General features: G+C 45.7%; 1 protein-coding gene and 1 long non-coding RNA gene across 3 annotated transcripts in view; both read left to right on the top strand.

Moving 5' to 3' along the window:
* The window catches only part of SLIT3 (slit guidance ligand 3), a 524,200-nt gene extending 516,206 nt beyond the window's left edge, over nucleotides 1-7,994 (top strand). Inside the window, exons 37-39 of one of the 2 annotated variants that reach the window (XM_039701675.1) lie at nucleotides 88-373; nucleotides 2,475-2,683; nucleotides 4,691-7,994. In XM_039701675.1, the coding sequence (XP_039557609.1) occupies nucleotides 88-373; nucleotides 2,475-2,683; nucleotides 4,691-4,932 (737 nt within the window). In that variant the 3' untranslated portion in view covers nucleotides 4,933-7,994. The remainder of the gene's footprint in view (nucleotides 1-87; nucleotides 374-2,474; nucleotides 2,684-4,690) is intronic. The other variant, XM_039701676.1, reaches the window with a different exon arrangement.
* A 1,162-nt stretch (nucleotides 7,995-9,156) lies between these two features.
* LOC120498670 lies at nucleotides 9,157-12,108 on the top strand. The gene is made up of 3 exons (XR_005626704.1): nucleotides 9,157-9,392; nucleotides 9,862-9,958; nucleotides 10,064-12,108. It is a non-coding gene; the product is annotated as an uncharacterized LOC120498670 (long non-coding RNA).
* Nucleotides 12,109-13,721: the final 1,613 nt, after the last annotated feature.

The raw sequence follows: 13,721 nt of genomic DNA on the forward strand, positions 1-13,721 counted from the left end.
CTGTGACAAAAGAAGCTTTAGCAATTATAATTTATATATTACCATTGTAAGTGTGAGTGAACCTTCCCCTTTTGCTTTTATCTGAAGGGATCCCAACCTCTACTGGACTATCATCCCTGCGCCAGGGTGCAGATAAGACACCAAATGGTTTTCATGGCTGCATTCACGATGTCAGAATCAACAACGAGCTGCAGGATTTCAAGGATTTACCCCAGCAGTCACTGGGAGTCCTTCCTGGCTGCAAATCCTGTAACATCTGCAAGCACGGGATTTGCCGGTCCCTGGAGAAAACGAGTGTGATTTGTGAATGTCACCCAGGCTGGATGGGCCCTCTGTGTGACCAGGAAATTGGAGATCCATGTCTCAACCACAAGTAAGCTCAAACAAATGCTGACTGGAGAGCAAAAGCTTTACAGCTAATGCATATTTCACATTTCATCTTGCAAAACCACATCTGACTGGTTTTGGAGGTGCTGGGTCCCCACACGAGGTTATTGACAGTTGTGAGTCTGCCTCTGTGGCAGCTCTCAATTTCCACTTCTTGTTCAGACGTTGCTGACTCGCCAAAGGAGCTCGTGGTCCTGCAGGAGCTCAGGTGTTAATGCTGCAGGTCATACCTTCAGCTGTGACTCTACACATTAAAATACAAAACCTCCTGTTAATGGGCATGGCTTAACCCCAGGAGGTGAGAGCCTGCACGGATCCAGAGCAGAGCAGCCTGTGAGGGGGAGGTACACATTTCAGGGGTTTTCTCTCTGCTGCACTGAGCCCAGTCTTCAAACTTACTCCCTGAAGACCATTATGCACTCCAGTGTGAGCAGTTTTAAATTTCCCAAATAGCTGACTTAAATATTACACTTTGAAACAGCCCTTTAAAGTGCAAGTTTAAAGGATAGCGTGGTGTTGCATGTGAAGGGAGCATGAGTGTAAAGTATTTACAGTTCAAAGGCTCAATAACCACATCTCCATCAGAAACACGGGATGAATAGCTTTCTTATGGCCAATACACAGGAAACAATCTCGTGCAGAGCAGCAGGCTGCATATTTCAGTGTTGTTTCATAAGCAGATGGAAGTACTTTTGTTTTAGAAGTTCCTTCAGTTGCTGTCTTGGAAGGCGCTTTTCACAAGCACGTCCTTTTGACAGGTAAATTGATGCAGTGAATAATCACTCAGAAATTTAACCTGGCAAAGGTACCATTTTAAACTTGCTTCTGGTTCTAATTCTGCAAAGTACTGAAGTCTGGAGGTGTTGAAAAGCACCTGACAGTTTACAAACCAAAGGTATGAAGACCCAAATGTTTCCTTGAATTTCCAATGTCAACACAAAGCTGTTGTGGTTGGACAGAGAAAAATAAGGGAGCTCCAGATGTTTACATGATGAGGGATTGTTTCTCTCATAGTCCAGGGAGGGTGAGGCAATCATGAACATAGTCCCTTGCTAAGGAAAGCAGCTGTGTGTATTTTTAATGCTCACACACTGTCCCACCTTTCCTGAATCACTTCAGCCCTTTGGAGCTGGCTCCCTAAAGCCCTGCCCAGTGTATCCAGGGGAGTGTGGAGCCCTGCTGGCAGGTGTCTGCTCCAACACCCACAGGTTAATCTCACTGAGGAAATGCACCTGTAGCGATCAGGTAACCTCTGGTTCGTGGGGCAGAAAATACTGCTCTATACAGACTGTGATTCCCTTCATTACAGTATTTTGCATGTCTGGAGCTGACTGAAATTGCTCTTGTAATCTGTCCTTTTTAGTTCAAAGCTTTAAAATTAAATGTACAAAAATTCAACATAAACAGGGAATGATTTTGAAGTACTAGAAAGAAAATAGAAATAAAAGAGACATGGGCTTATGACAAGTTACTTTATGCCGAAGTTTTTCCTTGGCTGGAGAGAGTTGCTTTCCTCACTGTTCTCAGCCCATGTCAAGTCTGCCCCTGTCCCAGAAGTGGGGACAGTGTCAGAGAACTTGCTCAGGATCACCACCCCACCCTGTGGTGTTCCTCGGAAATGGCAAAGCTCGCTGCAAGCCCTAGGAGCCAGGGAACCCTCAAGTACAGCTGCCTGCTGATAAGTCTGTGCATGGCTTTGCCACCAGCACCTTCATTTATCACACTGGTTTTCATCACCTGACTCTGCTCAGGAAGCTGGGCATGCAGCTTAATTGTTGGCACTTAGTTCCACGTGCTGCTGCTGTAAATGTGAGCTGTCTCGTGTGGGTGCCAGGCCTTGGTCTGTGCTCACGGGAGAGCCTAATGTTTTCTACTTTGGTTCACAAATTCTAAATGTATTCTCTGAACATTATCCAGTATTCATTGAAAACTCACACAGTTTTCTCCAGAGTGTTTGACACTGAGCTGCTGGTTTTGGATTACTATCCAGGAATTAAATGGGCAGAAATGCCAAAATCCAACATTTCTGGGAAAAAGGAACTTTCACATCCAGCAAAGACCAGCTCTAAATGCTTCTGTTTCTCCAGGTGTCTGCACGGGAAGTGCACGGCTGCCGGTGCTGCTTACACCTGTAAGTGCATGGAGGGCTACACGGGCATGTTCTGTGACAAGAAGAACAATTCCTCAAACCCTTGCAGGACTTTGAAATGCAGCCACGGGCAGTGCAAGGTCTCGGAGCATGGGGAGCCCTACTGTGAATGTGACCCCGGCTACAGCGGAGAGCTCTGTGACAGAGGTGAGCTTGGCTGTGCTGCTGCATTCCTGATTTACACCTGATTTACACCTGCTTTACTCCTCTCTTCCCTGCCACTCAGACTTGGGGAGAAATGGCAAATAGAAGATAAAGCTAAGCCAGCCTCTGCAGAGCAGTACAGAGAGAACAGAATCACATAGCAGTAGGTAGCTGCTACCACAGAGAAATGGGGACATGGAGCAAAGAGTTTTATTCTCTGTCTCTTGAATCCTCAAGGTTTGCTGCTCCCAGGATTTGGATGGGATGTTTAAAGAGCTTGTTGTGAGGTTTACCCTCAGCAAGCAGGGATCAGTTATTTGCACTGCTGGGAAGGGAGGCCTTACAAGTGGCATGAAAGATTCTCCTCCTTGCGCTTGGGCAGGTTTCCAGGGAAATCCCACAGATCATGCTAGACTTTCCCATAAGGGCAGAGGCCCAACTCTTCTGCCCTGACCTGAAAAGACTCCCTGGAAACTCACTGAGTTTTAACTGCATCCTTTCTGCCTTTTTTTTGTTCTTGTCCAGAAGGAAAGAGCTAGATTATATTATTTTTATTTAGGTTGTCCTTTCCTGTGCATGAACCACAGACTTCCCAAATTTTATATACCCATCACCAAAATGTATGTGGCTGCTGCACAGGGACTGCAGAACAGCACAGACACTTTCAGGTATCCCAGACCACTAGTGTCAACACAGAGCAGGCCGACCTTTGTTCCAGAGAAGCAGACATGGTGAAACTAATTCTTATTTTGCAGGAGTGTTGCAGGACTCAACACTCAGCATTCATTAAAACACTTCCAGGCTACTGATCAAAGGCAGCAGGCCTGCTTGGCCCCAGCCTTGCACAGGATATTACACATTTGTGTAGACATGCTCTGTTTTGGTGGCAGGTACAAAGCAGTAAAAGATTAAAGTTCTTCTCACACCATCTGTTTGTCTTGAATCACATCATGAACCCAGGGCCGCTCGCTGATGTGCAGGGAATATCCAGTGTGAAAACCACAGTCACTCTCCTGTGAAAATTTAAAATGCTTAATAAAGGACCATAGGGGATAAGGACCATGGAGCAAAGGTCATTACAGCCAGGTGCATCTTGGCACTCAGCCAAGAGCACCCTGTTATCCTTGGGGATACCCCTTAAACACCTTTTCCCTTGCATCAGCCTGTTGCATATTCATAGACCCTTATGCATAGTAAACTTTCCCCCAAAGTAGTTTATGTGTTCCAAGAACTGTTTAGCCTGAGTCCTCCTTGGATCCAGCTTTTTAGAGCATGCAGGTTCCTTGGTTTTAGTCCATTCTTACCACCTCCAGTTTTTGGGGCTTGGCCACCATCTTCAGACAGTGAGTGCTGCTGGCTGGCAGATCTGTACAGGTGTGCTCATCCTGTGTTCAGTGAGTGTTATCCCATCCAAGCAGGAGTTTTAACACAAGCATACTTATATAAGCTATTTCACTAAGCTTAATTAACAACAGAAAAAAGAACTATATCTTTATAACAAAGTTACTTTAACACTACACATATAAAATCCATTTCACTATTTGCAAAAGCCAGTATTATAATATGCATCTATAACATCCAGCAAAATAGTTACTGTCATAGCTGGGCATCCCCAGCTGGGTAATAATCAGCATTGACTCCATGATTCTCACCATGATTCTCAGAAGGCTGCTCCATCACTTTATTATACTATACTTACTAAGAACCCCATCGCCCTTACAGACAGTCAGGACACAGGTGGACCCAAGTGTTCCTTCAATCCAAACACCATCACCATGGGCCAGTTAGGAAACCACCCTTTGGTAAACAAATCTCCATAACACATTCCACATGTGCGCAACACCAGGTGCAGCAAGTGAAGATAAGAATTGTTTCTCATTCTTCACTCTGATCTTCTCACATCCTTCCCCAGGACAATGCCTGGGAAAGTTGTGTGTTCCTCTCTGTGGCCAGAGAGCTGCTGCCACAAGTTACCACGTTTCTGACTCCTTTCCACCTCTGTTGTCCCAGCAGAGAACCTCTGCCAAGGAGACATCATTCGAGAAGTGGTGCGTAAGCAGCAGGGCTACACCTCGTGCGCCACGGCCTCCAAGGTGCCGCGCCTGGAGTGCCGCGGCGGCTGCGGCGGCGGGCAGTGCTGCGTGCCCCTCCGCAGCAAGAGGAGGAAATACTTCTTCCAGTGCGTGGACGGCTCCACCTTCACGGAAGAACTGGAGAGACACGTGGAGTGCGGCTGCTCAAAGTGCTTGTAAGCCATCCTTCGGTCTCTCGCCACTTTAATCGACTCAGAAGCGTTATCGAAACGGGACCTATTTACTTGCAGAGTGAAGAAGAAGAAAAGAATTATTAAGTATATTGTAAAATAAGCAAAAAATAGAACTTATTTTTATTATGGAAAGTGACTATTTTCATCTTTTATTATATAAAGTATCGCACCACTTTGGGTATATGTATCATATAGTGAGCTATTTTTACCATGAAACTTTTTTAACAGTTGTAAGAAAAAAAATTTCAAAAGCTAAAAGGTTAAAAAAAAATTATATATATAAAGAAAACATAGCCTAACAGGAGAAATGTGGGGTGACTTTATGTGTATGCACAATGAACAGACGTAAAGGTGTTCCAAGGACCCACTGCCAGACTGATTTGGGCTGAAGAAAGCTCCGAGGCCCTGGCTGGGAGTTCCAGGTGAGCAGATCCCCATGACTGACTGCATCCAGGCACCCGAAGAGCCTCCTCAGCCCCTTCTCTTCCCAACACTGCCGACGCTGGTTTGCTCCTGTACAGTGGCCCCGCTTGCTGATCATGAACTGGTTCCCTGGAGCACACAGGCACTGCCGTAGCTTGAGGCTAATTACATTATTTGACTATTGTAATACTATAATACATTTTTTGCTGTGTATGTTGTATTTATCTGTGTTCATGTTATATTCTGCGGCAACTGTATCTATAGAGCACAGGCAGCTTTATCCAAAAGAAGGGTGCAAAGGGAAAGGAAGTGGAGAAATTTATGTTGCTTTGGGTAATTTGGGGGCAAAAATGTGAAATAAGTGCTAAGTGATGCCTAATAAATGACATAGTACTTTTGTGTAAACTCCTCAGCTATGTTATTTCCCAAGTTTGTGCCTTCTTGCTCCCAGTCTTGAGCCCTTTTTTGTATATGAAATGTAAGGAATGCACTGCTACATAGTTTATCACACCTTGACACTTTAACTTGCAAAGGTTGTAAAGAGCATGAAAATACCGCAGGTGCCAGAAGGCACCTGCAACATATCAGCTTTTACTGCCACTGTCACTTGAGCCAGGGTGTGAGCTGGGCCGTGGCTGCTGGCTCTGAGCAGCTGCCTGCCTCCCCACGGCTTTCCAAGCGAGCAGAAGTTGCACTAAATCCGTGTGAAGGTGTTCAGCTGACACCTGTCCTGAGCAGAGGTGTCACAGCCCTGCCCAGTGCAGCCTGACCTGCTCACCAAAGCTCCTCTGCCCGCTCCGTGTCCTGCCCTCCTGCCTCCCACCTGAGCTGTGTTCAGAGCAACTGCTGAGTAGGAATTGGAAATCAATGCAGGGATGAATTCTCACTGTGGATGTGAGGGAAAAATTGATTTTTGAAAGGTTTTTGACAGGGCTGCCTTTCAGGGTCAGGACATACATGCAAAGAGCACCATGGATACCTTGAATTTTCTCTTACTGTCAGTTTCAAACCTCCCCATCAACACCTGTTCTATTACAGTTCCAATACAGCATCCTGTTTTCTTTCTTTCTTTCTTTCTCTTTCCTTTCCTTCATGGAGTAAGTATTATGATCCTTTCTTCAAGTTATCTGTCTCTAAGGAAGGTAGTCAGTAGTCAGAGATGCTTCCTAGCAGCCATAACGTCCTTCTGGGAACACTTACTGGTCTCACCAAAAGGCCTTCAGATCAGGGATTCAGCAAAGGATGAGTAGGAAGATTGAATCAAGAAAATGCTTTGACTTGGGCTTTGGAAGAATGCACAGAATGTAACCCTGCCATGACAAGTAGAAATGTTTATTTCCCGCTAAAGCAGAGAGACCATCTAGCTATAATACAGCCAGAAAGCTGTAACGTGCTTGTTGTTCTTCTGCTATGTCAGTCTCTCCTTAACTGCAGCAGTTCATTCATATTTCTGTTATGACCAGAACAATGTGAGCAGAAGGGACATAGCCAATTTAACAGGCATCTCAAAAAATCATCAAAATAAATATCGGTACATGGAGCTGGCAATCAGTGACACATAAAACAATCACTACTTAATGTGCCGGACTCTGATTGGTACACTACAGCTCAAAAGCCAGGGAAAAACTAACCCTGGTTGCAAGTACTGTGGACTGCTTTTTATTTTTAATATAACATCAGCAGCTCATAGCAGCTGGGGTTTGTGATGTACGACAAAAATCACCTAAACCACAACTCACACATTTTAAAAATTCATGTGAGTGACTGCAAACACTTGTACAAATATGTGCCAGGCACTCTACTACCATTAATGTTTCATTCCTGCTTAAAAACATTTGAATTTCTAAAGAAGCAGCTGCAGTGGTGTCAGGCAGAAGAAACCCAGCCTAGCAGTGGCTCACCAGCCTCAGATTTTTAATCTGTACTGCCAAGGCCTGCAGAAACACGGCCCCTCTTGAACCTGTCCAAAGCTGTGCTCACTCTGTCACTTGAGCAGCAGCACTGTGACAAACAGGGTGACATTTACGGGTGGCCTCACACCTGCTGCAGGGTGCTCTGAAAGCAAAGGCCTGGGGAGGCAAAAGCCATCAACATCTTGTTAACACATCACTCTGGGATTTACTTAAGCCAAGCCTTGCAGCAAAGGGACCAGCAGCAACTCAGCAAGGCCGGCCCTGTTCCTGGCCCTTTTCTGTCGTGGCACTTCAGTGTTAAATGTCAGGATAAAGAACTAAGAAAATATCTATTTTGTAACCAAATGATGCAATTTTTGTATTCTTTTAGGCAGCACTTGCCACTGGAGAGTGATGCTTTATGTCCATGATTCTCTGACTTGCTATAGAATCATTTTAAGAAGAAAATAAAAAAGCATTCAGATGTGCCAAAAATGCGTGGTTAACTGAAGTGTAATTAGCTCTGAAAGTTCCTTTGTAACCTGCCTAATGTTACAATCAATTTCAAGAACTGTGGGTACAATGCAGTAGTTTTTACCTCCAGAAAATTTTAATATAAAGTGAAGACCCTTTAAAAATGGCAATGCAGACTGGTGTGAACTGATGTATTTTATTATTAGATTCTCATTGTGATGTAAGTTTAAATAAATTGTTGGGTTATGGAAGATTGTAACACCTTGTGATGCAGATTATTTCTCTGTGTATTCGAGGTATTGAGTCCAGCCATCAGTGTCCACAGGAAATGATGGGGGGAACTACAGATATTCCTCTTGGACAAAGTCAAAGATCAGCTGTAGTTAAAGGTGGTATGTACACTAGTTACCAATTTTTATGGCATCACAGCCTAGTTTTTAGAAGTCTTATATGCACAGGCAAATTAAGCTACATAGTTTTTGATCCTGGGCATTTTCTTTAATTAAAATCTTTATTTGCTACATTTTTTTTTAAAACTGTTTGATAAAGACCTGCAGAAAAACCACACTCATTAATTACTGTTAGAATAAATGAAGAAGTACTGGGAAGGGAGCTGGAGGATGCAGGGCTGAGGAAATGGAAGTCAAAGCCAACCTTAGATGGAAGGGATCTTGTGATGTTGACACACATGCACTCCAGATCTGCTGCCTCACCACTGTAAATGATTATTTGATATTAGTGACCCAGCAGCAACAGACTTCAGCTGTTCACTGCATTCCAGCCTTAGCATAGAATAAAATAAAGCTCCCACCTGGTCCTCTGCCATCCTGCACCCATGCTCCTGTGCAACACTCACATATTGCTAATTATGCTTCAAACTATGGCTCCTAAGAGTTGCCTTTGCAGTTCCATACGAAACTGGTGGCAGCAGTTAGCCAATAAAAACACTCAACCTTAATGAGCATCATTAAGTTTGAACTATGAAGGTTAATTACATAATTGTAGCAGATGGCAGCGTTTTCACCTAAAGCAAACCCAGCTGAGCCCACTAAAAGAGCTAGCAGGGAAGTGTTCAAAAATGTCTGGGTAGCGGCTGCCCTGCTCTGCTCAACAGTTTATTTGCATTGCTGTGGCTGTGCAGCTTGGGGGTTTCTGAGCAGGCACTCCAGGAACTGCAGCCTGAGGATGCAACGCTCCTGTTTGTGCTTCTGCTTGCACTGCCCCAGGCACCGCTTTCCAGCCGTGGTACCAGGCAAACAGCGCTGGAAACTGTCTGTCCCACGTTCCTGCTCCCCAGTCGGCAGGGAATAGCTGCATGGAGCTGCTGCTTGCGCGGTGGCTGGCTGCGGGGTTTGCGTTGTTCCCTGGGGTCCTGTCACTTGTGGTCTCTGTGACCTCTTTTAGGAGTTACCTCCCAGTTTCTGCTCCAGCTCACGCCAGGCATCCAGGTGGTTCCGCAGGCTGGACAGGCGGAGTTGGCTCCGCTCTGCCGAGCCCAAGGTACTCCCGACGCCGTGGTTTGAGGCCCAGCGAGATGTCACACTGGCTGCCAGTCCGGTCTCGTTCTGTGTGCGCGCTGAGGATGTTTCCTGATGTGTTCCAGATGTGTTCCAGATGTGTTCCAGAACGGGCCCCGCAGCTTTCGAGGACAGCGGAGGTGAACGGGGCCTGCCAGCAGGTGGCGCGGCAGGGCGGCCCGCGCCGCTCCGGAGGGAACGGGACGGGAATGGAACGGGATGGAACGGGACGGGATGGGACGGGATGGAACGGGACGGGATGGGAATGGAACGGGATGGAACGGGACGGGATGGGGTGGGAAGGGAATGGAACGGGATGGAACAAGACGGAATATTTCAGTGGAAAGGGACCCATAACAGCCATTTGAGCAACTCAGGGCTGACGGAGTCACCGCCCGTTGTGGAAGGCGCTGTCCAAATGCCTCAAGCACTGCCAAGCCTGGGGTAGGACTGCCTCTCCAGGAAGCCTGTTCTAGGATTTCCACAAAAAATGCTCCCTGATGTTCTGTATAAACCTCCCTGCTGCAGCACTGAATCTTTCCCATGCCTGCTGTCTGGACCCTGGAGAGAAAAGCTGAGCACTTCCCTCTCCACGTCTCCTCCTCACAGGAAGGAGAGTGCAGAGTGCAATGAGGTCACCCCTCAGCCTCCCTCCCTCCGAAGCAGACAAGTACAGAGTTCTCAGCTGCTCATCACAGGAATACAGGTATATGTGATACACAGATTTTCCAGGAAGTTTTAAATAATAACTTCTCAGGTTTTATTGATCCTGAGCCACCAACCTCTTAGCATCGCTCACCTGTGATGACAGGAGTCCCTGCTGTCCCCACAACATGGCATGGGATCACCGTGGCTATGCCCCAGGAATCTGCATGAACTGGCAGCAGGACAGCCCTGCTGAGCCCCAGGAGAGCGTGTGAGACCTGGGGGACTCCAACACTTCATCAGCACCGTCCCTGGCAGCAGGACAAGGGCTCCATGTGCTGGCACACGGGACAGCTTGTGCCCATGGACTGTGGCAGCCTCAGGACAGAGGTCTGACGTCAGTGTCACACGGCTGCTGTTGATGCTGATTATTTCCATGCTAGCACCTTATGGAATAACAACTGATTCTGCTGTTTCTACCCCAATTCTGCTGCTCACGAACGCTGAGATAAAAGCACTGCGTGCCTGCAGAGTTCATTACCCAGCAGGGTCCCCAAGCTGGCAGGCACACACCCCACAGCCTGTGACACCTCTGCTCCGTGAAGAAAGCACAGCTGCTCCTCCAAGCACCTTCACCCTCCGAGAGCCCTGCAGGCAGCAAGAACTCCTCGGGCATGGAACAGAGCATGCAGGCATACAAGCAGTAGCTGTCAGTACGAGGAGCTTCACTTCCCCGTGATGCAGGGGGCACCCTGCAGCCTCACAAGCACGAGGAACAGAGCTGGCTGTGAGACTCGCACAGCTTTGTGTCTTGTTCATGTGTGATCTCTTGACCTTCTCCTCTCCCGGGGCTTCTGAGCTTTCAAAGTACAGTGATGCTCAAGGTAGTCTGGGATGACAGTGCCTTCTCTGAATTGTCTATGAGGTTTGTCCCCATGGCACAGGCATCACTCCTTTTCTGTAAAAATAACCTTTTACAAGGCTGTGTCTTATCTGGGGAGGAAAAGTGCACATCCTACGTCTGAGGTGTGGGAGGGAGGAAAGCAGGTAAATGAGTGTTCAGGGGATAGCTCAAAACTGACAGGAATCAGGCCATTTTCAGAGGTCCAGCCCTCCAGCTAACCTTCCACCAGCAGCATTTAACCAGCTCCTCTGCTGGAGGAAGGGGGATGTTCTGAGCGATGGTGTTCATCTTCCCAAGTCACTGTCACATGTGATGGAGCCCTGGTCCCCCAGAGAAGGCTGAACACCCACCCACCCATGGGAAGCAGAATTCATTCCTTGCTTTGCTTTTCTTGCGTGCACACCTTTTACTTTCCCAACTGAACTCATTCCAAAGTTCTCTCCCTTTTACCCTTCCAGTTCTCTTCCCAATCCTGCTGACAGGGCAGTGAGGGAGTGGCTGTGAGGGGTTTGGCTGCTGACTGGGGTTAAACCTCGACAGGCAAAGCCTCAGCCCTGCCTTTGACACTTCTTGCAGAGCAAGGTTACAGGAACCAAATACCACAAGGTAATTTAGGTGGGGAACTTGCAGCACACGAGATAATATCAGGCTTTCACCTAGCAAGTGATAAGAGCAGGCACAACAGGCAGTTCTTACAAAGCAGCTTACACTTCCTTAATTACACACCAGCATATTTTGCATCTCTTAACCTGCCCTAGTTTCTCCTGGTAAAGCACTCCTTGAACTGTTGGGGGGTGAGGGGTTTTAATATTTTTCTTATTTGCTATGTTGAGGTAAACACCAAAGTATGATTTATGGGACCAAGACACAAAGTTGGTCACACCAATAAATAAATGAAATTCTTATATAGCAATGAAACAATTTTCATTTCACCTCAGTAATAACTGATTTTAAAAAAAGTCCTTGCCTTCAGGTGCACCATTGATATAGAATCCTCTCATCTGGTTTAATTACTCAAAGATACTGCATAGTACTTTAGGACAGTAGTTATGTAAGTGTGTGTGTATGTGTGTATATTTATATTTCTATATACACACATTTGTATTTATATGGCTGATCATATGTTCACCTTTGGATTTATTTATTCTTACTTAGGGGCTTTTCCAAGCAATGTGTTGACTGACATACTAGTAACTCCAATCTAAAAGTGCTCATAACTTATAAATCAATTGCTCTGAAAATTAATGAGTGTACTGAGCCTCTCACAGACCTGTGTTAAACTTTCAGTTTGAGCTAAACCTCAGCTCTGAGATGGACTAAAGATAGCTGAGCATTGATCTCAGTTTCATTTTTGGAGGTTTTGTTTCACATATTCTGTCCTAGCTGTAACATTCACATAAAACACTGCAGCTTATTGTGAAAAAACCAAAACTTCAAATTTGCTGACTTTGGTTTTAACTGAACAGCCCTTAGCTCATTCATTATCACAGAGGCCTTTATATATTCTGATTTTTCACAAGAGTTAAGAGGGTTTGCCTGACACAATGGGTACAGTGGGCATTCAGTGCATAAAAATTCAGAACTTGCTCCTAAAACCCATGCACAAAATATGCATTTTTGTCCCTGACAGAGTCTGAGGCTGGGAAAGCAGTCAGTGAATCTGCATTGTTGGAAAGGGAGAGTTATCATTTCCTCAGTGAAAGGCTGGGTCAGGAACTTCTCTGCCTGTTCCAACACAGCAGGAATCAGACAGCTGTCAGGCTGTGCACTATGGTTTTTCTTATTTTTCTGCATGCATATATTTATTACCAGCACTTCCCAGGGATGGTATTTCATTTCCTCTAGAGTTAGAAGGTGTGTAGGAAACAGTCACAGTGTCAGTGCTGGGAAAAAATGCCTCAGAATTAAGGTAATAAAAAATCTCCCTGCAGATCTGTTTTCCCCATCCCCACCAGAGATGTCTGCAAGACACCGGATAGCTCATTTTGCACCAAACATTCCACACTGCACAGTCTGGTGACAGGCAGGAAATTAAAGACTCTTTTTCAGTCATTATGTATATTTATGAGCAAGTTAACTTCCAGGCAGCTAAATTCTTGTTTTCCCTAACATGTATGTAAATGCTTGTGTTTAATGTTTCAATAGTAAACTACACTGCAGTGAAAAACCACAAAACCACACCAAAATTTCCTCACTTTAAGAGTAACACACGGGAATTTCCACAATTACACATAGCTTGCAGAAAGAGAGAAGTTCTGCAGGCTTGCTAATACACTGAGAATTTCCTTTAAAAGATGGAAAAAGAACACTTAGAAGACTTCAGAGTAAGTTTTCCAAATTCAGATATTTCAGAAAGGAAACATGATAAATGGGAAAGGGCATTCACATGAGAATTTTGTATTTTTAATGTAAGATTCTGAATTAAAATGAACAATAAATATATTACAGGTTTTACATGTTTAGGATCAGTGGGGGAATGGAGGGTGAAAAGACAAGGCTCCTGTCCTTACACAACAGGTTTGTGAGTAAACCTCGTGCCCAGGAAGCATTCAGTCTTTCCTTGGTTTGTGAACAGTTATTTCAAAAGAGACTTTTGCCAAAGCTAAACTCCAGACACAAAGAAACTTCAGCTTCCAACACAAAGATTATACTCAAATCCTCTTCCCAGACCAGAGCTTTTAGGTTCATCCTAGGTCACAGTAACTGATCTATAATTACATAGCACTTCCTCACAAAGGAGAGGGGAGAAAAGTGGAAAAACCCATGATGAATTCTTGTTGGAAAGCCCAGGGTTGTGAGCAGTCGGTGGGAGACCTCACCACATCCTGCCAGCGCAGCGCCATCCTGGCCTGTGCCAGGAATAGTGTGGCCTACAGGAGCAGGGCAGTGATTGTCCCCCTGTGCCTCGGCTCAGGAAGGA

Source organism: Passer montanus, unplaced genomic scaffold (assembly GCF_014805655.1).
Source record: "Passer montanus isolate IOZ18808 unplaced genomic scaffold, ASM1480565v1 scaffold15, whole genome shotgun sequence".
Taxonomy (NCBI): Eukaryota; Metazoa; Chordata; class Aves; order Passeriformes; family Passeridae; genus Passer; species Passer montanus.